At 35.8% G+C, this 27,406-nt stretch overlaps 1 protein-coding gene across 2 annotated transcripts; it reads right to left on the bottom strand.

Moving 5' to 3' along the window:
* Positions 1–78: 78 nt before the first annotated feature.
* elmo3 (engulfment and cell motility 3) lies at positions 79–26,444 on the bottom strand. 2 transcript variants are annotated; one of them, XM_048158476.1, is made up of 21 exons: positions 26,219–26,442; positions 22,864–22,965; positions 19,779–19,819; positions 19,600–19,672; positions 18,350–18,400; positions 18,009–18,178; positions 17,807–17,906; positions 16,637–16,788; positions 12,881–12,959; positions 12,569–12,619; positions 12,000–12,122; positions 11,785–11,907; positions 11,586–11,690; positions 11,361–11,469; positions 10,884–11,020; positions 5,969–6,132; positions 2,681–2,793; positions 2,470–2,574; positions 2,293–2,372; positions 1,948–2,028; positions 79–1,771 (listed from the first exon to the last, which is right to left on the bottom strand). In XM_048158476.1, exons 2-21 carry the CDS (start codon positions 22,939–22,941, stop codon positions 1,559–1,561), a joined length of 2,148 nt encoding a protein of 715 aa, XP_048014433.1. In that variant the 5' UTR covers positions 22,942–22,965; positions 26,219–26,442; the 3' UTR covers positions 79–1,558. The 2 variants fall into 2 exon arrangements, with proteins under 2 accessions (XP_048014433.1, XP_048014432.1); XM_048158475.1 differs by having other exon boundaries at positions 17,807–18,178; positions 26,219–26,444.
* Between the last annotated feature and the right edge of the window lie 962 nt (positions 26,445–27,406).

Genomic DNA, 27,406 nt, shown 5'->3' with positions numbered 1-27,406 from the left:
TGATCAGACCCGCTGGCCTCTCTAACACCCCTTCCTGCAGAATTTGTAATAATGAACACAAAAACAAGACATTAAGGCTATTATGATAATATTCTTTAATTCCATACAAAGAATAAACAAATCTGGAATTAATATGGCCACATCATTGATCAAGATTGTTACACAATACCAGAATTTGAACAAGGAAAGCTATATACAAAACAGCAATTACAGTACATGGATTGTTTTTTTGCTCGATCAATGTCATTAGATTTGTGACTACCACAATAGAACACAAGTGGATTACACAAGTGTGTATAGCAAATCTTGCATGTTTTTCCACACATTAAAGTTGTCAGCGCCATTAAGGTATTATACAAAAGGATCACAGAATGTTCAAATTACACGTTTTTGATCTCGAAACATATGTATTTTAAAATCAACATACTATGAAGTGCTTGTTATGTAAGGACAAAACTACATTTAGATTTTAAACCAAAACAGTGGATGAAATCTGACTGATAAAATGCTAAATGTTTTACATGAGAAACATGATTTTCCTATGGGGATGACTGTATTTTGAACTGATGGGAAAAAGGCTAGTAGTTAAACCAAAAATAAAATGTGAGGTTATGTACATCAAGTGTAAGTTGAAAACATGATTGATTATGTGACAAGGCCGAAAGTATCAAATCATGCCAATATACTCATGAAGTGTTTTCAAACCACGCTTGGTCAAACTACTCCTCTAACAACACACAAACCATCTTAATCCCACTTCAGTACCAGAAATCAGCAATTTAATTCAGCACACTGACCTTTTATGTGCACCTAATAATACAACCTGTATGAAAACATAAATAAACAGCGCATGCTGCCATTGCAATAATGCCGTTCATGCATCAATATAAATGAGTTTCACATTGTGCGTATCTGCATATGTACCTACACTGTTCTACTCATTATGATGCTCAATCTATAAAGGAACAGAAACATGATATCTTCCAGGCACATCATTGATGATGCAATGGATATTTTTCCACAATAAACTCTGCGATTGTTTTAAAAGTTAACCTCTATAACATCGTACCAGTTGAGTACCATTTTGAGTCTCAAGGAAAGGAATCAATGAAGATTCCAACATTAAAATATGCTTAATCTTTTATCCCTCCCTAATAAGCTGCTCAATGTCATTTAATGCCTTTTAGTATAATTTTGGTAGAAGCTAAACATGTAAAAAGGAGAAAAAAGGAGACAAAAAGTGTGCGTTAAGCATTTCAAACAGGTCTGTTGTACGAGTTTTGACAAAAAAGGCACGTTAGACGTCAAAAAACACTTAATGCAAGACTGTCATATTCACCGCAGGCACTTATATTATAGCACAGCACCACAGACAAACACGCTCTGCAACCTCACTGTGATTGTTCAAAGTGCTCTTTCATATCAAGCCCTGAAATTTGAATTCAATGTCTCCCAATCTGAGAACCTGCATCTCTACTGCCACCGAGTGGCCATTTTCAGCCTCGAGTTGTTTTCCGCTTTAGTAACCACTTCTGATCGCACGCTTACAGGGCTCGTGTTATTGTTCAGCTTGGCTGAAGTCGTAGCAGAAGTTGAAGTTGCTGGGCGGTTTGGGGATTGGCGGGGCCGTGTCTGGAATCGGGACATTTTCCAGGTCCAGGAGGCGGAGCTTGATTTCCATAGAGAGGAGAATCTCTAGTTCACTGCGCATGCTCTCGCTGCTCATCTCTTTGCCCAGAAGCACGTTAAGCCCGTCTGTCCACAGACAGAACTGGAAGACAAAAAACAAAACATGGAATTGGGCTACTGGAACAAGGATTTTTGACAGATAATACTCGTTTTTACCCAAAACTAAAGTCAATTAAATTAATACCAGTTGAATTGAGTTAACATTACAGTAACAGAAGGCTTTCAGCAGTTCAGTAGTGGAAAACACATTAAACTCACATCTGTTCTGGAAGAGGCGATGAAATTCAAGCTATACTCCTCAACATCATACGTGATGCTGAAAGCCAAGTCCAACACCTCCTGCCAAACCAAACACAACCTCGGCATTACAGTTCAGTTTTGTTATCTAATTAAACAAGTAAACCTGCAAAAAGAAAACTGGAAGAAAGGGAATCTCTAGTTAATTTTGTTATTTATGTTGACCATTTAAATTAATATCAGACATTTACATGCTTAATATATCAGTATCGGCCATTTACATTTTTCGGGGCATCTCAAGTTATTTGTTATTTTATGTTGACTTTCAGAATGAATAGAAACCACTGATGAACATTAGCATCATACCTTGGTTTGTTTTCCCTTGTTCTCCTTCATATGAGGACAGTCTTTGCCTGTCACCACACTTTTGATGTCTGCGACAGGAACTGAGGGGATATTAAAATGAAATGAATTCAGAGGTCATGTACTTAAGAGTCTTGTGAACATGCTTATTCTAGAGCAGTTGGACTCAAGTGCACTTACTCTTTTCCTGAAGAGCCTCGATGGAGGGCATTTCCGTCTCCTCATCTACATCTCCATAGTGCAGGACTTTGTGATTAGGAGAGAGACGACAATACCACAGCTTGTCTGAAAGGAAAAAAAAAAAAAAAAAAAAAAGAACAACAATTACTCGAGACAGAAGGACCAAATGATATATTTTTCTGGTCTTCCTCAGAGGATCTTGAAGTCTCACCTTGCCTCCGTCGGCTGCTGATCTTCCGGAAGAGCGTTCCGTGACACAGGCGGTTTAGTCTCTGCTGTCTGATGAGTTCCAGAAGCTCCGGCTTCAGACGTTCCTTCAGCTCACTAGACACAAAGACAGTGAGAAAATATCACAGCGATTGTGCAAATCACTATCACTCTGTAAAAGTTGGTGACTTACAGCTAGTGATGGCCACTTTCCAAACACTGCTTCATAAAGCTTCAAAACTTGCAAATCATTTGTTTCAAATCAGTGATTCAGAGAGTGTGTCTATGGAAACTTGTTTCCATCACAGAATTTCCCTCACAATTGTAAGTTTATATCTCACAGTATATGGAATAAAAAGAGTGTCAAAGAACACGTGCGTAAAAATTAGGGCTGGGTATTGACACAATTTTTACGATTCTATTCGATTTCTATTCATTTTTTCCAAGTGTGCTTCCTTCAAAGTGTGCATTCTACTGCAATTCGTTTTTTTTGTTGCTATATTTAATGCATATTTGAATTATTTAAATATTTATATTTATAAAAAATATATATATATTTTTGTATAAAAAAAAAACAAATTGGAGTAGAATGCACACTTGGAAGGAAGCACACACTTGCACACATTCATTTTATTATATACAATTAAATATTGCAAAAAAAAAATGAATTGGAGTAGAATGCACACTTAGAAGGAATTGCAGTGTGCATTCTACTCAAATTCATTTTTTTTTTGTGCAATATTTCATGCATATTTTAATGACTTAAATGTTTATATTTATAAAATATTTTTTGTATATAAAAAAATGAATTGGAGAAGAATGCACACTTGGAAGGAAGCAAACTTCCAAGCACACTTGGAAGGAAGCACACACTTCCAAGCACTCTTGGAAGGAAACGCACACTTGCACACATTTTTTTTTTTTTTTAATAAAATGAAATATTGTGGGGGGGGGGGGGGGTGGGATTGAGTAGAATGCACACTTGGAAGGAAGCACACTTGGAAGGAAGCACACTTTTTTTATACAAATATTGCAAAAAAAAAAAAAAAAAAAGGGAGTAGAATGCACACTTGGAAGGAATTGCGGTGTGCATTCTACTCCAATTCATTTTTTGCAAAATTTCATGCATATTTGAATGATTTAAATGTTTATATTTATAAAAAATATATTTTTTTGTATATAAAAAAATGAATTGGAGAAGAATGCACACTTGGAAGGAAGCAAACTTCCAAGCACACTTGGAAGGAAGCACACACTTCCAAGCACACTTGGAAGGAAGCACACACTTGCACACATTTATTTATTTTTTTTAATAAAATTAAATATTGGAAAAAAACATTTTTTGAGTAGAATGCACACTTGGAAGGAAGCACACTTCCAAGCACACTTGGAAGGAAGCACACACTTGCACACATTCTTATTTTTATAAAATTAAATATTGCAAAAAAAAAAAAGCACACTTGGAAGGAAGCACACTTTTTTTATACAAATATTGCAAAAAAAAAAAAGGGAGTAGAATGCACACTTGGAAGGAATTGCGGTGTGCATTCTACTCCAATTCATTTTTTGCAATATTTCATGCATATTTGAATGATTAAAATGTTTATATTTATAAAAAATATATATTTTTGTATATAAAAAAATGAATTGGAGAAGAATGCACACTTGGAAGGAAGCACACACTTCCAAGCACACTTGGAAGGAAGCACACACTTCCAAGCACACTTGGAAGGAAGCACACACTTGCACACATTTTTTTTTTTTTTTTTTTAATAAAATTAAATATTGGAAAAAAAATTTTTTTGAGTAGAATGCACACTTGGAAAGAAGCACACTTCCAAGCACACTTGGAAGGAAGCACACACTTGCACACATTCTTTTTTTTTTTTAATAAAATTAAATATTGCAAAAAACAAAAAAAACAAATTGGAGTAGAATGCACACTTGGAAGGAAGCACACTTCCAAGTGTGCACTTGGAAGGAAGCTTCCTTCAAAGTGTGCATTCTACTCCAATTTGGGTTTTTTTATACAAAAATTATTTAAAAAAATATATTTTTTTATTAAAAAAAAAACAAATATTTGAATGATTTAAATGTTTATATTTATAAAAAAAAAACTAATTTGAGTAGAATGCACACTTGGAAGGAAGCACACTCCAATATTTAATGCATATTTGAATGATTTAAATGTTTATATTTATAAAAACGAATTGGTGTAGAAGGATTTAAGAATTGATATAGGTTCGTAAAAATGAGAATCGATTAAAATCGAGAAATCAATATTTTTTACCCAGCCCTACTAAAAATGTATGATCAAAACAGACGGTCCAAAAAAAAAAAAAAAAATCTATAATTCTGACTTTTTTTTCCTCACAATTGCGAGTGTAACGGACGTAAGCCGGTAAAAGCTGTGCGTGTAAATATCACTCCCCTGATCTCAAGAGGCAGCGGACTTTAGCCTCCTTGTTAGAGGGCCCAACCATGTCAACTGACCCAGGTTTAAGTCCAGCTTAGAGCGGATGGTTCGAACAGAAGAGTTACACAAGTTCTCACAATTGCTCTTACAGTATCTTCCAATCCTGACTTTTTTCCTGAATTGCGAGCTGAATTTGCAATTGCGAATTTACCTCATGATCTACCTCATCATTTTTTTGGGAATTCTGGTAATCTTTTTGCTATGGAATACAAATTAAAAAAAGTTTATAGCTACATTTTCTCTCACAATTTTTCTCTCGCAAGTTAACATCTAGCAATTCTTACTTTTTTCCTCAGGATTGCAATTCTGAGTTTATATCTCGCAATTCTGAAGAAAAAAAGACAGAATTGTGAGAACTGTGAGAAAAAGGGTCTAACTTTTTCACTCTGGTGGAAATTACTTTCCATCCATATCAAACTGCCAAAGTTTCAGGCTTTATGTCATGTTGTAACTGTTCTGAAACAGTAGAACCAGTGTTTAGATCAGTAAACATTTTTAATGACTAATTTGTATAATAAAAGGAAGTTTATAGTAAATAAAAGTCTCTTATTGGATGATTAACAAAGCTCTTCATAAAAAATGAATTAAATAACACATTATACAAGCACTTCATATTTAATGGTATTGAGCTTTTAAATGGTTTTGTTGATAGTGTAATCTATTAAACAAATTCACACTTGGTTTGTAAAAGGTGTTTTTGTGTGTGTTTGGGCTGAGTTTACACTGTTTTGACCAGCAGGCGTCACCAGCGTGAATCATTGTGCGAAGCAATTGACTCAATTGATTCAAAGCTTCGTTTCAACCATCACTACTTACAGCACAGGTGGAGAAAGCGTCTCCTCCTGGTGGAGTCTCTCCGTCTGTCTGAGTTTGAGAATCTCACTGTAGTTCAATGCGTTCACCTTATTCTTAAAGAGCTCCAGAGATGTGGGCTTACTGGACAGAGTCCTGGTGATCTGCTCCCGGACCACCTGCATCACCTTTAGAGAAAATGTGATTATTTAAAAAAAATCAGATATTATTTTTGCAATATGTGTGATTGTTCCACAGTGTCCCCATCTCCTCCAATACCCTGATGACTACTCACACACACGACGCTTGACCTCATTCACCCCTGAACTACATGTCTCTGGGTTTCAGGTCAAGAGAAATGGAGGGGAACGGAAAAGGGGAGATGGGGGAAACTCAAATAAAACAGCAGGGGAGGAGAAACAGACAATGAAAATATGGGTCTCTCTTGAAGTGAGTGTCCGGCTGTGAGACAGACAGAACTGCAATGACACGCTCGGTCAACCGGAAGAGAGGGAACGTTAGCCGACAACAACACTGCTCACTTTACTTTGAGGTAAATGTTAATATCTTTGACATGTTATGGTCCTGAGAAATACAAAACAATAGTGTAAAAAATGTCAGTGTATTATTCAAGTACTTGTGTTTTGGAAAATGGAACTAAATTAATTTGAGGTATTTGTATGTTACTGCATGTCTAATTCTTCCAATTTGGTCAATTTTTTTTTTTTTTTTTTAATGTACATAACAAAACAGGGAACAATGTAAGGCACTTCCATTGAAACAAACATTTAGAGTTTATTTGGCCAAATATTTATGCAGAAAAAAAGACTGTATGATTGAATTTAAAATATCAGATTGTGGGATTTGCTGCCCCCACCTGGTAAAAACAACTCACAAAACTTGAATAAGAATATTACACAATCAATCAATTTTTAATATATATTAAAATGTAATGTATTCCTGAATTTTCAGCATCATTGCTTGAGTCTTCAGTTTTACATCACGATCCTTCTGAAATCATTCTAATATGCCGATTTGCTGCTCAAAAAACATTTCTTATTATTATCAATGTTGAAAACAGTTCTGCTGCTTAATATTTTTGTGGAAACTATGATACATTCTTTAATGAATGGAAAGTTCAAATAAAAAGCATTTATTTAAAATAGAAATCTTTTTTAACATTATAAATGTCTTTACTGTCACTTTTGATCAATGCGCTCTTTCTGAATAAGAGTTCTAACTTCTCAAATTTCCTCAAACTTTTGAACGGTAGTCTATGTGACATAATTTGTATAATCAGATCTAGTTAATCGCCTAATAACACTGCCTACTTGGTCGAATAACATTTGATTATTTGATTTGAGTGTTCCTTTTTATGTCACTTGCGCAAGTAAATATTGCATAATATGTTTATTTTATTTCATCAATTTTGTGCATGTGTTAACAATTAAGCAATTCCCAAAAAAAAGTTAAATTAAAATGTTTTAATATTAAGTTTCCTCATTACCAAATGTGAATCATACATTTTTATACAATTTTTTTTTTCATTTTTAAACCAAATGTCCAAGGTGAAAAAATGACAGAAAAAGGTTTAAAAATTACAACACTTTTCTTTAAATATAAATGAATCCCCTACCTATTAACCATTTAATTTCCATCTTAAATGACATTACAACACGTACATATACACAACATACTGCTATCATCTGCATCATCCTTCATATCTTGGTTATTGAAATAAAATAAGAAAATGTTTATTCTGTCTCTAGTCCTACAACACAGAGACAAAACACATATCCTACCTCAGCCAAAGTGAAAGCAACAGCTGTGGTCCCCTCACAACCACAGTGACACTGTGTGTGTGTGTGTGTGTTGGTGTTTGGGTGTGTGTATGTGTTAGAGTGTATGGTCCCTCCCTCTAGATGCCCCCCATTAAACTCATACACATCCCTCTAAAACAGCACACAAACACACACTTCACATCACACAGGCCTCAGCAAACCAGTTCACAGTACTATGCCAGCAACAGTTAACTGCCTTTAATGAGAAACAGCACAGTCAGGGTGTGCAGAGAGGGAAAAAAGCAGTAAAGTGAGTAAGTTATACGAGAAAACACACACAGTGTGAGTAATTTCCCCTTAGAGGTAAAATAAGAGCTCAACTTTGGCTACTTTTCTCATGTTCGACGTCAAGAAAACCCTTGAATTGTTAAATATGAGCCACTTGTTTCTGAACACATTAGTTTTTCCAAAAAACCTCCCAGAACAGAGACAAAAAGGGTCTGCACTGAAAACGCAATTTAAAAAGCTATTTTTGGGATGTGGTTTACTGTTGATCTGTATTTCTGCTAGGGAGCGGGATTCCTTTTGTTCTTCTAATACCCCTTTCTAAAGTCTCTGCCCGTGAGGTCGGTGTTGCGGGGGCGACGGTCAGCGAAAACAAAAGACAGGCCGGTCAGCTGGACACTCGCTCCATCCCAAAGGTCACAAGAGTCACAAGGTTTACGACCTGAAAGCGTTTATTAAATGGAGGTCTGTTTTGTTGCACTGCTGAATGGTTTGGGCCGGAGGAAGGACGCTTTCTTTAACATCAGAAAAGGAGACGTAACAATTTAGGGAATGTTGATATACACAAAGGATGCAGCATGCTTGTCATTCCACCATCTTGACGTTTCTCAGATATGTCCAGATGAACCGATCAATATCCATTTGTTCTATAAACTAGAAATCTATTGTGTGACTCAGTGACAAATTATATTATTATAAAGCTTTCAAGAATACACTTTGATCTTAAAATAATAGGCAATAATACTTTAAAAATGCACTGTTTTTGTCATGACTTGTTTGGATCTTTAAAGTCAACACGAAACCCATAAGTTAACAGCCAATTTTACCCATACTTACATAATATAACTTTATATTAGCATTTATTCTATTTTCAGTTTTGATTTTAATTTTAGTGTACGTTTTAGTAATGTTCTGTTTTTATTTTATTTTTTTAATAAAAATATTTAGCTTTAATTTTTATTATTTTAATTTCAGTAATTTTAGTACTTTTACAACTTAATATCTAATATTTATATTTTTTTCAGCTATATTTCAATAATTAAAAATTAATCATTTTTAAAATAGAACAATAAGAACACAGGTAAATTTGTTATTTAAAAGTAAATTTGGTCCATTTAATTTCATGCTGACTTAAATATATCATGGACAGCAGAATTTTCCTTGTTTTTTTATAAAATTTATGGAACTTTGCCAATAATACAGATTATAAAGATTATTCACATTTAAAACAATGCCCACATTTGCATCAACAGCTATTCAGTTTTTAAAAATCATGACAAATGACAATGTTAGGTACAGTATTACATGAATCATACAATAGGTTATTTACATATCAAAGTCTTACAAGGTACAGTAGCAAAAAAAAAGCCAGTTTGTATATTTGTGTAAAAAAATATCCATTAGGGCTGGGCGATATATCGCATGCGATTGTCACGCGCATTTCGTCAGTAAAGCCGGTTTTCAAATGGAGCGGCATTTAATAGACAGAGCCGTAGTTCACTGACAAGCCACGCAATATCGCGTTCAGATGAATCGCCTTCGATAATGAACGCGATATTGCGTAGCTTGTCAGTGATCTACGGCTCTGTCTATTAAATGCCGCTCCATTTGAAAGCAGGTGATGGCGATTTAGCGGTAATCAGGGAACCGGCTTTACTGACGAAATGCGCGTGACAATCGCATGCGATATATCGCCCAGCCCTAATATCCATATTTAACAAGTGAAGTAAAATATCTAGCTTCCACCAGACCGCCTTCCGTGTTCAACGTACAAAGAAATTGTAAAACTCTTGCAGTTCAAAAATCTTACGATACGTCCAACGCCTTCCTTTTTCAACTTACGGAAAAAGCTTAACTGACCGACGCCAGTTTACACTTTCTTCCAAAGTTGAATACCCAGGTGAAAAAAGCACATTTCTATAATGTACTTAAAGTGCTCTATTTTCACGCACTAATTTTGTACTTAATATACTAAAAAATTTTCTTTAGTACTTCTTAAGATAATTTAAGAACATCTAAGTGTACTCAACTGTGCTATTTTGAGACAGCATGAAATATGAACTAAAATGTGCTTTTAATATACTATCTCTGTATTTAAAAAATATATTTAATTACCATTTGTAGTACAGTATGGTTTCAAATGTACTTTATGTGGTATCTAAATACATTTTAAATACAGAGATAATATATTAAAAGCACATTTTAGTTCATATTTCATGGTGTCTCAAAATTGCACAGTTGAGTACACTTAGATGTTCTTAAGATTATATTAAGTAGTACTAAAGAAGAATTTTTAGTATATTAAGTACAAAATTAGTGCGTGAAAATAGAGCACTTTATTATAGAAATGTACTTTTTTTTAACCTGGGTACGGAAGGCTGTCTGGCGGAAGCTAGATATTTTACTTCATAACTTGTTAAATATGGATTTTTTTTTTTTTTATACAAACGCATTGCTTCGCTTCAGAAGGTCTTTATTAACCCCCCGGAGCCATGTGGAATATGTTTATGATAGATGGATGTGGATGGAGGCACTTTCTTCAGCTCATACTCATTTAGTAACGCAGACTGCCATTATAAAGCTCGGATGCGTCATTTATTAATATATCTTCGATTGTGTTCATCAGAAAGGAGAAAGTCATAGGATGGCTTGAGGGTGAGTAAATCTTGGGGTAATTTTCATTTGAAAGTGAACTAATCCTTTAATATTCTAAGTGGGGAAATGGGGGGAAAATTAAAATGCTATGAAAAGTGTAAAAATACACTTTAGTTTCAGTAAGAGCAGACCAACACTTTTACAGGATGAAAAGAAAGAGACAAGAGTATGTGGGAAAAGTCCCTTTCAGCACAGAGATTGTAAATGTTATGATCTACCTTATCAAAGTCTTCCTGCGTGGCTCTCATCTCTTTCCACGTCTTGTTGAGGAGCTGAATGCAAATGCAGAAAAGCTCCTCCAGCAGTCGGTCCTGAGCGAAGAAGATGGGGTGATAGTCTGAGCCGGTCTCAGAGGCTGCAGCAGATAAGACATGAGTAAGATGAGAACTTATGACAACACAAAAATATATATTTTTAAATATGTAGTATACAGTATATATATTAAACATATATATAAGTATATTAAAATAATTTCTGAAGGATCATGTGACACTGAAGACTGAAGTAATGATGCTGAAAATTCACTTTTGCCATTACAGGAATAAATTACATTTTAAAATATACAAGATTTCTAGTGATGAAAAGTCATATTGGCCCTCAAAACCATATTTTGTTTTCTATCAAGACATAGCCTAAGCTATAAAATCTTCATCTGATCATTGCCACCATCTCCAGTGATGTGTCAGTTCACTCACGGGGTTCTCCGATGCGCAAGATCTCACACAAGATGAGCGTGAGCTGGATGCTGCTGCGGGCAAACGGACACTCGTGTTTGTCCTCTCTGCTGCTGTTCTCCAGCACAAACTGAGAGAGATAGACAGAGACTTATGGGTCAATGCATACTGATATAGTGATGTATACTGGCATCAAAAACTCTTTGTCAACATTATATAACAAAAAAGCCATGTGGGCTCACTCACCCTGCTATAAGCGTCAGGGTAACGCGAGGCAAAATACGCCATGGTGTCCAATGCCAGGAGACCCGGAGGACACCGGCTCAAGTCCTGACCAGGATTACTGTTATTCTGACACACAAAGAACACAAGAAACATACTTAAAATTAGGCCTTAAGGTTTGTTGTGGTGCAGTATTCACACTTCTACAACTTGTGACACTCACAGAGAAGCCAAGCTTCTTAAACTCTTTAGCGCAGAGCGAACGTCTACGTTCATTACTCAGACCGCTCTCGCTTTCCGTCTCAAACGCGGCCTGCCGTAGCCCGTGGAGCATGTCCCTCTGCTCCTGAAGGATATGGGAGCAAATGTGTGTGTGTGAGAAATATAAGTGCACTGAGCGACTCAGAAATCAAATGAAGATGCAGAATGAACGTAAACCTGGCTGTAGGAGTCCAGAGGCGTCCTCATACGGGGCTCCAGGTGGTTTAGACGGACCGTCTGCAGCACATAGAGGTAGTGGGCCATCTCATCTCCTACTGAACTAGAGCTGTGGATGATGTTCTGCAAACAGTTACAGTTATTATGCTTTTTCAGATATTACTCTTCGTATCACTGTGCATCCAGAGCTGAAATTCAGATATGGTAATGGGCTTTTCATTTCCGACATGCACTGTAAGTGGTGGACCAATCACAACAGACTGGGCCATCTGACCAATCAGAGCAGAGTAGGCTCTCAGAAAGGAGGGGTTTAGAGAGACCGAATCATTTATTGAACCGTTTCAGACACTGTGAGAAAAGAGGGGATGATAGAATGTATATTATGAGAAAATTGTTTTTGACCTTGGATGCATGTAAAACTATTATAGGAGACCTTCAAAACATATAAATAGCATAACGGGGGGGAAGTCATGTACAGATTGTGATGCAATGGAAAATGCTTATTGTAACAGGACTTTTTAAAATAGGAAGTATCATATGAATAGACGAGAGCTTCAAAACTTTCTCACCTTGTGAATGTACTGTCGTAAGTTCCTCTTCTCAAGAAATTCAAAGAGCTCCTGAAATGATTTAAAAAAACAGTAATATTGTGAAATATTATCACAACTTAAAATAGCTGTTTTCTATTTTGATTCATTTTTTAAAAAAATTATTCCTGTGATGGGAAGGATGAATCATACTTTCTTATAATAGAGCTTGCACTTGCAAAATACCTTTAAAAAAAATGTTCTTTATTTTGCTTGCACTATTGTAATCTCAACAGACAGTGGCAGCAAAACCAACATATCAGAGAGACAGAACATGACCAGTCAAGCTCTCACCTGTCTATCTGCCTCTCTACCAGCCTGCAACATTGCCATCAGCAGAGCCATGGCCTTAGTCTGCAGCTGCTGGTTTGTGCTACAGTACATTTGGACGAAAGAAAAAGAAAAAAGGAAGGGAAATGAGAATTATTCATGTTAGAATGCTGATTTAAAGGAACACTATGTAACTTCTGGTTCAGAATAGGTTTGCAACAGTAGTCTGTTACTTGTGTTAATGTTCTTCCGCAAAATGTATGAGTTTTTTTAAGGGTCAAAAGATACACAGGGTAGTGTAAACATGATAAATATCTACATGATGAACTACAGCAAAAGGTATTTTCTAAATGAGGAAGAAACATTTACTTGCATAACAAAGGAAGTAACAGGTTTATTTTTGTGTTAACTTATTAAAAAAAAAAACAACAAAAAAAACAAGGGGTCTGTTCAAAACGTTTTAGATCCCGTTTACATCTGTTTTGGACAAGCTCAAAACGTTTTAGACCCCGTTTACATCTGTTTTGAACAAGCTCAAAACGTTTTAGACCCCGTTTACATCTGTTTTGAACAAGCTCAAAACGTTTTAGACCCCGTTTACATCTGTTTTGGACCAGCTCAAAACGTTTTAGATCTCGTTTACATCTGTTTTGGACCAGCTCAAAACGTTTTAGATCCCGTTTACATCTGTTTTGAACAAGCTCAAAACGTTTTAGACCTCGTTTACATCTGTTGTGGACCAGCTCAAAACGTTTTAGACCCCGTTTACATCTGTTTTGGACAAGCTCAAAACGTTTTAGACCTCGTTTACATCTGTTTTGGACCAGCTCAAAACGTTTTAGATCTCGTTTACATCTGTTTTGGACCAGCTCAAAACGTTTTAGATCTCGTTTACATCTGTTTTGGACCAGCTCAAAACGTTTTAGATCTCGTTTACATCTGTTTTGGACCAGCTCAAAACGTTTTAGACCCCGTTTACATCTGTTTTGAACAAGCTCAAAACGTTTTAGACCTCGTTTACATCTGTTTTGGACCAGCTCAAAACGTTTTAGACCCGTTTACATCTGTTTTGGACAAGCTCAAAACGTTTTAGACCTCGTTTACATCTGTTTTGGACCAGCTCAAAACGTTTTAGATCTCGTTTACATCTGTTTTGGACCAGCTCAAAACGTTTTAGACCCCGTTTACATCTGTTTTGGACCAGCTCAAAACGTTTTAGATCTCGTTTACATCTGTTTTGGACCAGCTCAAAACGTTTTAGACCCCGTTTACATCTGTTTTGAACAAGCTCAAAACGTTTTAGACCCCGTTTACATCTGTTTTGGACCAGCTCAAAACGTTTTAGATCTCGTTTACATCTGTTTTGGACCAGCTCAAAACGTTTTAGATCTCGTTTACATCTGTTTTGGACCAGCTCAAAACGTTTTAGATCCCGTTTACATCTGTTTTGGACCAGCTCAAAACGTTTTAGATCTCGTTTACATCTGTTTTGGACAAGCTCAAAACGTTTTAGACCCCGTTTACATCTGTTTTGGACCAGCTCAAAACGTTTTAGACCTCGTTTACATCTGTTTTGGACCAGCTCAAAACGTTTTAGACCCCGTTTACATCTGTTTTGGACCAGCTCAAAACGTTTTAGACCCGTTTACATCTGTTTTGGACAAGCTCAAAACGTTTTAGACCTCGTTTACATCTGTTTTGGACAAGCTCAAAACGTTTTAGATCTCGTTTACATCTGTTTTGGACCAGCTCAAAACGTTTTAGACCCCGTTTACATCTGTTTTGGACCAGCTCAAAACGTTTTAGACCTCGTTTACATCTGTTTTGGACCAGCTCAAAACGTTTTAGACCCCGTTTACATCTGTTTTGGACCAGCTCAAAACGTTTTAGACCCCGTTTACATCTGTTTTGGACCAGCTCAAAACGTTTTAGACACCGTTTACATCTGTTTTGGACCAGCTCAAAACGTTTTAGATCTCGTTTACATCTGTTTTGGACCAGCTCAAAACGTTTTAGACCCCGTTTACATCTGTTTTGGACAAGCTCAAAACGTTTTAGACACCGTTTACATCTGTTTTGGACAAGCTCAAAACGTTTTAGACCTCGTTTACATCTGTTTTGGACAGCTCAAAACGTTTTAGACCCGTTTACATCTGTTTTGGACCAGCTCAAAACGTTTTAGATCCCGTTTACATCTGTTTTGGACCAGCTCAAAACGTTTTAGACACGTTTACATCTGTTTTGGACCAGCTCAAAACGTTTTAGACACCGTTTACATCTGTTTTGGACCAGCTCAAAACGTTTTAGATCCCGTTTACATCTGTTTTGGACAAGCTCAAAACGTTTTAGACACCGTTTACATCTGTTTTGGACCAGCTCAAAACGTTTTAGACACGTTTACATCTGTTTTGGACCAGCTCAAAACGTTTTAGACACCGTTTACATCTGTTTTGGACCAGCTCAAAACGTTTTAGATCCCGTTTACATCTGTTTTGGACAAGCTCAAAACGTTTTAGACACCGTTTACATCTGTTTTGGACCAGCTCAAAACGTTTTAGACACGTTTACATCTGTTTTGGACAGCTCAAAACGTTTTAGACACCGTTTACATCTGTTTTGGACCAGCTCAAAACGTTTTAGATCCCGTTTACATCTGTTTTGGACCAGCTCAAAACGTTTTAGACCTCGTTTACATCCGTTTTGGACCAGCTCAAAACGTTTTAGACCCCGTTTACATCTGTTTTGAACAAGCTCAAAACGTTTTAGACCCCGTTTACATCTGTTTTGGACCAGGGATCTATTCCAGAAAGCAAGGTTAACTTACTGTCACATATACCCTGAACTCTTAGTTGATTAATCCAAACCTTGCTTACTCGAGGTATGCTGGTTCCAAAAACAGAGAGTAAGTTCAGCCAACCCAGAGTATGTTCCCGGTTAACACGCAAGACATTCTCAACAGAGAGACGAATCGATGATTCACCATGGAAACAGACGTTAAGAAAAAGCGCGGCATTCAACTTCCTCCTCCTTCTTTTGGTTAATGGCGATTTACAACCTACTTAGTGCACAGCGCCACCGATTTGGTGGTTGTGCAATCATTTTTTTCAATCTTTTCATTTGATAAGTATTCTTTATTCACTGAGAATAAGAATTATATTGTTTGTTTGATGCTAATTATTTAATAAGATGCCATATATGTACTTTATTATAGAAATTATAGCATAGAAAACGTCCTGTTATAAAAAGGAAAAAAAGCAGATCCATGTGTGAGATGATAATAAAATAGTATATTTGAATTGATATTCTATTTATTCTATTATATAACACAATACAATATTGTACATATAACTGTAACTATATAACAAATTTAGTTACATTAATATAACTATATTAATTATGTAACACACATCTGAATATCTCTAAAGCAAACTAATCCCTCAAAATGTTTTAGACACTGCTTACACCCGTTTTGGACAACCTCAAAATGTTTAAGACCCCATTTAAACCTGTATTTAGAGTCGTGCACTTGTGATGGGATCGACCAAAACTAATCTTAATACCAGGTGTAAACAGGGCCTTAGTCAATGTTTTCAGATTTAATTTAGCAGGTCATCAGCCTAAACGTACCTCAATATAGAATCATCACTGTCATCTATTGTCATTTATGTAGTACATTTCACGGTTTAAAGAACTTCTTCCTCTTTCACACCCATAAAGTAAACATTGCACTACTCCAAAAAGTTAAAACAGCCAAATAATCAAGCACCCTTCTGTACTTACACCTGGAGATGGGAGAGGAGTCTCTCGAGGGTGACTTCTTGTTTGACCTCATTAAACAGACTACTGCTGCTGAGCACCATGCTCTCCAGGATAGCCAGCGACACCTGCTGGATAGACGTGTCCAGCACCTTTGCATTCACAAAACTGGCGATCTGAAAAACAAACATGACTAAATAGGCAACAAGCGAAGGTAACCAATTAAAATAAACAGCAACACAACATCAGAAAAGTAAAATTATGGGAGGCAAAAAACATTATTATCACAAAATAAACACAGACAGGATGACAGAGTACCTTGTATTACCCTGAAAGGGTATTATTCTGAGATAATACATGAGTTGTGATAATAACTTGTTTTATTATCATCATTAGTGATTTAATATTTAAAACTCTTCAAATCTATTTTTTTCTTTCTTGTATGGTTTATTTTGTTTTGTTTTTTATTTCAATGCTTTTGTAAAAACAATAAAATAATACATTAAAATAAATTAATAAATACATAACTGTATAAAAGTTTGGGGTTGGTTAAAAAATTTGGTTTGAAAGAAATTAATATTTATATTTAGCAAAGATGCATTAAACTGAAAAAGTGACAGTAAAGACATTTATGATGTTAAAAAAGATTTCCATTTCCAATAAATGCTGTTCTTTTGAACTTTCTATTCATCAAAGAATCTTCAAAATCTTCTCTACAAAAATATTAAGAAGCACAACTCTTTCCAACATTGATAATAATAAAAAATGTTTCTTGATCAGCATATTAGAATGATTTCTGAAGGGTCATGTGACACTGAAGAATGGAGTAAAAATTCCGCTTTGCCATCACAGGAATAAATTCCATTTAAAATACATTAAACTATTATTTTAAATTGTAAATAATATTTCACAATATTACTGTTTTTATGGAATTTTAATTAAATAAATCCAGCCTTGTTGAGCATAAGAGACTTCTTTCAAAATCATTTTTTAAAAATATTACCGACCCCAAACTTTTAAATGGTAGTGAATATAAATAATTTCAATTATATATAAAGAATTTAAATAATTAATTATTAATATAATATAAAATAATATACAATATTTGTCTGCAGAATGCTACAACTGACCAATCAGAATTCAGTATTTATAAACAGTGTCCATACTGTATTAAGGGTGTGTGTAGCTCAGTACCTTTTTGGTAAAGACACTGGACAGATTCTCCCAGGACACAATGCCATGATCCATGAGCTCCATGAAGGCAGTGAGAGTGTGTGTCATTATCAGAGGGGCCCTGGAGAAAGAACACACACTTTTACCTGTTTGATCTTTATATTGGGCAGCAATAAAACACTGTAAGCTGGAGAAATGGGGCAAAGACAGGCAGCAAACTGACTCGTGAGCGTCCTCCACTATCTTGACGAGCAGGGAGTGTCCATCACGACTGATAAACTCTTGGGCGAACGTGATGTCGGTGGAGACGGTGGCCAGCAGCTTCAGAGAGTCACAGCGCACGCCGGAGTCTGAACTCTGAATGCCTTTATACAGATCTTCAGCGCAACGGCCCTGACAAACACAAGGTTATAAATCAATGAGAAAGCAAACATGGCTATTACTTGGTTGGTACTGTGGTTGTGTACATTTTGATTCTAAAACAAAGCCTGAGCGAAGAGCTGTGTTTAGATACTCTAAGATAGTTAAATACGGTCACTGTCAAAATGTCACAAAGACACTCACTGGCGCTTTGGTTAAACGCAGGATGCTGCCATTTTTGATGTCCAGGCGGTTCTAGAACAAAAGTCATAAAGCAGCCAAGAGTCAGCGTACAGGAAGTGATACTGCTATTATCAGACTTCATTATCACTTGCACATAAAGTATAGAGACAGCAAGAAACTAAAAATAAAAAAAAGAGATAGATAGAAGGAGATTCAGATGGAGATAGATGATAAAGAAAAAACAGGCAGACAGATAGAAAAGAAAGACAAACAGTAAGAGAAAGAAGGTGAGAAAAGATACCAACAGATGTACAAAGAAAGAAAGAAAGAAAAGACAGAAAGAAAGGACAAAGACTGACAGAAAGAGAAAGACAGATAAACAACAAAAACAGACAGACATGTACAAAGAAAGAAAGAAAGAAAGAAAGAAAGATAGTCTTATATTGGGGAGGGGAAAATCATATATCTTCAGAACACAAATGAAGATATTTTTAACAAAATTTGAGGAAGTTCTGTACTCTCCATTATGTGAATAAAAGCCTAAATTCAATCTGTTCATCATATAAAGTGATCGTGTCTCTTCGGACTAAATCACTCAATTCATAGAAATTAGTTTTCCAGTCTCTTTATGAACTTTTTGAAGTGTCAAAGTGGTAGTTGTGTCAACGGAGGTACAGAAAGCTCTCAGATTTCATCAAAAGCATCTTTATTTGTGTTCCAAAAATGAACGAAAGTCTTGCAGCTTTGGTACATGAGCGAAAGTAAATGACAAAATTTTGGGGTGAACTAACCCTTTAGATACAGTGTATATTAAATATGTCAAAGGAAACTTCATGTTGTGTTGTTTTTGTCTAGAGTATCGCATCTTTATTCCAGTATTTTCTGCTAAAGATGGTGCTTGATGATGCTGGCATCCACTTAAGGTGTGCAAAAGCACAATTTGAGTGCAGCACAAGGCTTGCGGGTTTACTGTAATTCAAGCCTTTGCCTCAACTTGTCTGGGAATTCAGTCTCCACACTCTCACACAGACATACACACCTGATGATACAAACTAATGATAGTACATTAAAACCCACCATCATGAGCTCTCAAAGTCACATCCATAGGATACAGACAGACAGAAACAGAGCAAACACAGCATGAAGTCCATGTCTGACCCCACCCAAGATCAACAACAAATATAGACCATCAGATGATAAGTGAGAACATCTGACATTATCAAATTAAAGTCCACACACATATATAGTTATACATGATGGAAATGACCTACAGATTCAGTGATGTACGTCTGGATCCCATCGGCGTACTGGAGAGCGTAGTTGTCAGGACCCGGAAGATTCCACCTTCAAAAATAATACAACACCCTTTACAAAAACAGGTATTTTACATCATGGACATTTCAGCTATGGAAAAACACAAAGACCTCTGGAGTCAAAAACACTGACTTACTTGTCGCAAACCTCTTTTATGACAGCAGTGAGGGGCTTTTTCTGAAACAAGACAGAAAAATATGAAATTCATTAACTGTACACTAGGTAACAAGACAAAATATGAGCAATAGGTGGTGCTTTTTTTGTCAAGACGTATTGATTTATTTAAAAAATACCTAAAAATGCAATTCATACAGAACTGAATTACTGAATTAAACATTTTGGTATTTTTATGGGCTTTTTGAATTTGTAATGAATGAAAGAAGTGTTATTGTTAACTAAAACTATTAAACAAAATTGTTTTGTTAAGCTAAAAATTAAATAAATGTTATATGAAAAATGAAAACTTAAAAACAAAAAAAAGTCTTGACAACTAACTGAAATAAAATAAGTTACAGTCGAACTATTAAAATGACTACAACAAAAAGACAAAGCTTCTCCAAAGTCAACAACTGAAATATCTCATAATTTGTGGCAGCTCCTGTGGCTCACCGATTCGAAATTTTGGTGTTCGGTGGTAGACCAATCGGTGGCCTGTAATTTGTGGTGAATGAGCTGGCAGCGAGTGGAAGCGCTGGGAATGGCGAGGAAGTGCAGAAGAGAAGGTCAGTGGGGGTTTGTGGTTCTTTCTAATCCTTAAGTACCAATCAGAGTCACACAACGGGTTCATTCATATTTCAACCTAGTTATCTCATGGTTTAGAAAACCCAAAGGAGAGCTTCTTTGACAATGGCTGGGCCCTCAAGACAATAACACATTCTGTTAGGACGTCCCAAACAATGGGATCAAAGCCTCTGAAGATAGTGAATATGCTCAGCATTTGTTCACCCAATGATTCGACCGGGTAGACGGCAATAATAGCTTATTCAAAACAATTGAGAATCTACTAATTGGTTTTGATTTGTAAGAAACAGAAAGTCCTTGATCATGTAGACCAAATCAATTTCAGTTACAAATGTGTTATAAGATATTTTGCATCTTTATTATAAAGAAACTTTTATAATAAGAATATTATATAATTAATTCGAACTTTATATAATAAGAGAGTTTATAACACTTATAATCAGGACTTGACATTAAAGGGTTAGTTCACCCAAAAATGAAAATTCTGTCATTTATTACTCACCCTCATGTCGTTCCACACCCGTAAGACCTTCGTTTATCTTCGGAACGCAAATTAGGATATTTTTGATAAAATCCGATGACTCCGTGAGGCCTGCATAGGGAGCAATGAGATTTCCTCTCTCAAGATCCATAAAGGTACTAAAAACATATTTAAATCAGTTCATGTGAGTACAGTGGTTCAATATTAATATTATAAAGCGAAGAGAATATTTTTGGTGCGCCAAAAAAACAAAATAACGACTTATTTAGTGATGGCCGATTTTTCGATCCGAATCATGATTCGATACTCTGATTCATAATGCTCCGAAGCTTCCTGAAGCAGTGTTTTGAAATCGGCCATCACTAAATAAGTCGTTATTTTCTTTTTTTGGCACACCAAAAATATTCTCGTCACTTTATAATATTAATATTGAACCACTGTACTCACATGAACTGATTTAAATATGTTTTTAGTACATTAATGGATCTTGAGAGAGGAAATTTCATTGCTAGCTATGGAGGCCTCACTGAGCCATCGGATTTCAACTAAAATATCTTAATCTGTGTTTCGAAGATTAAAGAAGGTCTTACGGGTGTGGAACAACATGAGGGTGAGTAATAAATGACATTATTTTCATTTTTGGGTGAACTAACCCTTTAACACCCACCAACCCACCAAATGCAGGTGGATTTCAGCAGTTGCGTGTAACGGTCACTACTACTAGCCATTTTGGCGGGTTGAATAAAGAACTAAGTCCAATGTAGTGTTGTCAAAAATACAGATTTTGGTTACAATGCTCATTTTCTGAAGAATATATACACGATACCAGCTGCGCTTTATCTCTCTCTTATCTCTCCGACAGCGAGTTGACACAAACCCGCCTCCCCTCACTCACTAGTTTCATTTGCACTGGATGAATATTGTTGGCGTTACAGGGCTTGAATTTCGGCGTGGGATTGTGTGTATTGCGCAGAATTTTACTCATTCCCGCAGATTTTGTGCTCTCACCCAAAGTGTGCACACATAAAGCCACCTCCCAGTACTAAATTGAGTTTTTTTGCCACTTATTGCACTTAAACGGTCAAATACACACAAAACAATGTCAAAATGTCGGTCTTGGCGAGTATTTGTGTAAACACATTCTGTTGAGTTTTATGTCAATGTAAACATTTGAGAAAGAAAATGTAGTTAGGGCTGTCAGGGCTTTAAGTGAAAGCAGCCTGCTGCCAAATTATGAGATAATATTAAAAATATCTATATGGCAGTTTTTCCCCATGTTATTGATGTCAAAATTGTGGCCAGTGAAAATGCTGAGTGGCTAGTAATTTTGGAAACCAATACCCACAGTGGCTGGTGAGCAAAAAAATGTCAGTACTTACAATGTCAAATACAAAAAGTAATGTGTAGCTGACTTTAATATTGCCTATACACACACACACACACACACACACACACATATTGTAAATAACTTATAGGTTATATATAGGCTACCTTCAGAACATACTAGTAATGCTCTTTTAAAAAAATACATGTTTATTTTTCTGTTACATATCCATATTGTTCTCAAGTTTAATATATATTTTAATCTAGTATTGATTACTCAGAGAGGTTGTTTAAAATGATTGAGAATGAGTCAATTCTGATACAATAAAGAAAAAAATCAAATAAAATGGTATACTTGTGTATATCATCTCTGCATTCAAAGTGAAAGTTGCTATTACAAAACTTAAACTTGCTATCTTAACATTTTCACATTAATAAATTGCACTTGTCAGCAAACTGCAAAAATCACAGTTTCTCAAAATTCAAACGCACAGTATTTAGACATAACTTCCTCATTTGCATAAAACCCTTAATGTAATTTATCTGTATGGACTTCAGTATGACACTGAATGAACAGTGCTGTTAGTCCTCAAATGCTGACTGGCTACGAGTTTCAGACATTTGCATGCACATTGGTGAATATCCCTTTTATGATAGGAAGTGCATGATGGCTCACCTGGTCTAGCTGAATGAGCTGCGGGTATGCGCCCGGCATCTGAATGGCAATCTTTACTATATCTTTTTGCTGCGGCATTTTGAAAGATGAGCGTCTACAACCCTGAAACAGAGATAAGGGGGGGAAATACAGGAAATAAACACTAAAAACAATGTACAAGTACTATTCAAATGCATTCTGTGCAGTGCTGGGTGGTTTAACACATATACCATTCATTTCAAAGTCTATGAGAAACTAACCCTAACCTAACACGAGTATATTGACTGACACATTTCAAAACATACCAAAATGCCACTGAGCTGAAATGTACGGACAGGCACTAGGGCACTAAATGTGTCACTTATTCTATTTTCAGGTTGACTGTGTGTTCTGGGTTCTTCCTCTTTTAAAGGAGAACTTGTGTGTTTCTCTCACGTCGTGCTTTGTTACTTTAAATCAGCATACTGGGATTAATGGTGTACGATGTGCACTCGTTTTTTTATGTCACTCCTACATTTCTGACTATCACTATAAAAGGGATAGTTCACTCAAAACAGGAAATTCTGTCATTTTCTCACCCTCATGTTGTTCCAAACCTGTATGAGTTTCTTTCTTCTGTTGAACACAAAAGAAGACAATTTGAAGAATGTCGGTATCCAGACAGCTGATGGCACTCCATAGTATTTTTTTCCTATTATGGAAGTTAATGGGTGCCGTCAACTGTCTGGTTACCAATTTTCTTCAAAATCTTAGGTCTTATTTTGTGTTCAACTGGAGAAAGAGGGCGAGTAAATGATTTATGGGTGAACTATCCCTTTAAGTCTAGTCCACTTTGCAGATAATCCCGGTCCAGAACTCTCCACTCAGACAAAACGTTGTAAAAAAAAAAAAAAGACAAACCATAGTTAGTTTTACATACCATCCTACAAGAGTTTTATTAGACATTGTGATCAGAAATTCTGTCCATCCAAACACGATAAATACTCCCATAGGCAATAAAGGCTTGTTCACACCAAGAACGATAACTGTATTTGCGTCCACACAAAGGTTTAAATTTATTATAAGTCTGCCACTTTAAATACTCAAGCTCTGTAAAGCAGAACGGATTCTTGCTTTATCGTTCATCAGCTGGAAAAAATAATTCTGTGTTGTAATCCTTATAGTTTTGGACTTCACTGTTCTCTTTTATTACATTTTATAGTCATAGTTTTCGTCCTTGGTGTGAACGGCCCTTAAAGGATTAGTCCACTTTCAAATCAAATTTTCCTGATAATTTACTCACCCCAAAGTCATCCAAGATGTTCATGTGTTTCTTTCTTCAGTCGAAAAGAAATGAAGGTTTTTGATGTATGTCCTATGCCTTCCCTATTCAACGAACGCGGCACCAGTTTAGTTTTTTTCCGTAAGTAGAATAGGGCAGGCGTAGGACATACAGCGTAAGCTTTTTGAAGAATACGGAAAGCGGAAGCATGTGCATGGCGATCATTTGTGTTTATATAAAGCATATACAGTTGTATTTTTTTCGAAAATGAATGATTGTTTCGCTAGATAAGACCCATATTCCTTGTCTGGTATCGTTTAAAGCTGCACTGAAACTGTAATTTGACCTTCAACCAGTTGGTGCCCATTGAAGTCCATTATAAGGAGAATAATCCTGGAATGTTTTCATCAAAAACCTTAATTTCTTTTCGACTGAAGAAAGAAAGACATGAACATCTTGGATGACTTGGGGGTGAGTAAATTATCAGGAAAATTTTATTTGAAAGTGGACTAATCCTTTAACTCTTAAAAAAAAAAAGAAAAACCTCTGAATATCTTTCAAGGATTTGACGTCAATCAAATAAAACCTTAAAATTCTTCTTCCTCAAAAGTTGATAGCAGCCCAGTATACTGCAAACATGTGTCTTAAAAGGAGAGTTAAGACAAAAATTAAAATTTTGTGATCATTTAACAAACCCTCATGTCGTTCCAAACATGTACAACTTTCAAAAAACATATTTTAAAGAACAGTCACTGTCCATATAATAAAAAAAGTCAATGGGATCCAAAACAATGCTTTTCATTTTTTGGACAAAACAATGAGATATTTTTCAAAATAACTTTTGTGTTTCAAAGAAAAAATAAAGTCATACAGGTTTGAAACAATATGAGATAAGTGAGTAAATGATAACAAAATTTTCATTTCGTAGTGAACCATCCCCTTTAAAGCCAGCCAATCGGTATGAAGCTTGTGATTTTGGCCAGCTCTTGCTATTTTTGCATGTAATCAGTGAAGTGACTGCGGGCGGCCCGTGAAAGTGCCATCTGAGGCTGAGATATACATGCGCACGGAGCCTCTGCCGAATTGTTAAACAGACTCAAGTACTTCCATATGTGTCCTCAGAAGACTTCCCACTGGAAGGGAAATCTAGGTTGAGTGAAATACACTAAACGGACCCAAAACAACATAACAGCTGTAACTTCTATCACATCTCCAGGATTTGTGCTGATTATTCACAGAAAGATCACTCAGTTTGATACTAATCTAACCCACATGATTGAGAACCTCCACACAATAATGAGCTCTTTCAAGCGGATTAAACTACTTGTAAGACAAGGCCTTCCGTCTACGCTTCGGATAAGAACTGCTGAGTCTGACACAGACTGAATGTTTGTGTTTCCCAGAGTCCATTCCCAGCATGCCTCAGCACGCTCTGAGAGAAGTTGTGACAGCACAGCCCTCCCGACACTCTATTTTTGGGGTTGAGAAATGGCTGCAACAAGAACGAAATTGTCAAAACTGGCTTCATCTACTAGTTTAGGGTATGCTGAAAGCATTCCCAACCGATCCTTGCCCTGTGAACCATGTGCATGTCTGATTCAGTCTGATCCCCAGTGGGAGTGAATGGAGGAAATCAGGATGCCTGGAATTTCATCCGTGCCACCCTCTGACAGACCTCCAACCTCCAAATCAAACATCACACATTTTTTTCTGCCAGGTTTTATTTATTTTCTCAATCACACCCTCCTTCAGCAAATCCAAAAGATCTAGAAAGATTATTAGTCACATGTTTGAAGAATTATTGATATGCATATTATCCAGTAATAACTGACGTCTGGTATAATTATGTATAAGGAGACATTTACATTTAATTCAAACGTCTTTGCATATAAACCCGACAGTGTATTTACATTTAAACGGTATACAACGCTGTTACAGTCTTGAAGTATCAAAAGAAGTTCTGAAGCGTCGTTGTTCTATTCAGAACAGATTCCAATACAAAACGAACATATGAATGTAAACATTTACACGTTTAAAACTGTTTTGGTTTGGTTAACGTTAAAGAGAAGTAGCAGCCAAAGGGTTTCGAATAAAAGTTATTTTGTTTCGTCTTACCTGTTGGAAGCGGGAGGGGGAAAAAAATCACACTCTGCGAGATGGCGGAGTAGCCAAGCGGATAAACATTTGCGCTTTGTTCGCGCGAAACACAGCGACAATGATTTGATTCTTTTCGATAGATTGGGTGTTACATTTCGTTCCAAGTTTTCGGAAAGTTCTAATTGATCACATTCACAGTTCCGGGTTGAATAGTGTCCCTCCCGCCCCCTGGAGGAGGGAGCAGAGATTCGACACTCCAAAAATGTTTATGGGATTTTCTTTGAGGGACTGAGAGGAGAGACCCGAATCCTTACAGTAGGCCTAAACTAACGCTCCGGTTATAATTAGCCAGTGTTGGGTGTAATGCATTACTAAGTAAATAATAACTGTAAATGTCTTAATGTAATTTAATAAAAAAGTAAAGTAAGGGATTACTTTTAATTTTCCTGTAATTAGTTACTTCTGATGTAATTGTATTAAATACTGTACAGACTATGGAACAATTGTATAGTGCAATTAACATCGAAATTTAACGTCTAATGTTAAAATGTATGTTTTTAATATAACATTCTCCCTTTTGTCAGTTCAAGAATAATTTATGCAATTTTATATTATTTATTTGAAAGAATTAAAAGAGCAGTTTCATGTCTATCCTTGTATTGTTCTACTGGTCGAGGTTGATTTAGACAGTAATTAGTAATAAGTAATTCAATACTTTTTAGAACAAGTAATTAGTACAGTAATCTAATTACTCTGTTGAAATTGTAATTAGTAGCTAGTAATTAGTTACTTTTTAAAGTAACTTACCCAATACTGTAATTAATTACTGTTGCAGTGCAAATTAGACATGCAATGTCGGTTCCCTATTCATTTACACTAATGTATGGAAAAATATCTGAATCTGCTTTATTTTTTTATTTTTTTTATTGGTATTATTCTTTATTCGTTAACAAAAAAATTTAGATCTGCAGAATTCCTAACAGAAATCAGTAATAAGAAATGCAACTTTTGCAGTTTTTCCTGTGTCATAATTACAACTTAATGTATGATTTTTCTGTTTAATTCATTTTTATTTACATATTTACATTTTTGTATTGCATGCAACTTTTTGCATCAGTGCAATTTATTGGATTAATACCCTACATATTGAACAACAGCATCATAAGTTGTTGAAAAACTATTGAAAATACATTTTTCTTTTAAACT

This window comes from Megalobrama amblycephala, linkage group LG15 (assembly GCF_018812025.1).
Source record: "Megalobrama amblycephala isolate DHTTF-2021 linkage group LG15, ASM1881202v1, whole genome shotgun sequence".
Lineage (NCBI taxonomy): Eukaryota > Metazoa > Chordata > Actinopteri > Cypriniformes > Xenocyprididae > Megalobrama > Megalobrama amblycephala.
The sequence above is the reverse complement of the archived record's forward strand: the minus strand, read 5'-3'. Positions and strand labels throughout refer to the sequence as shown.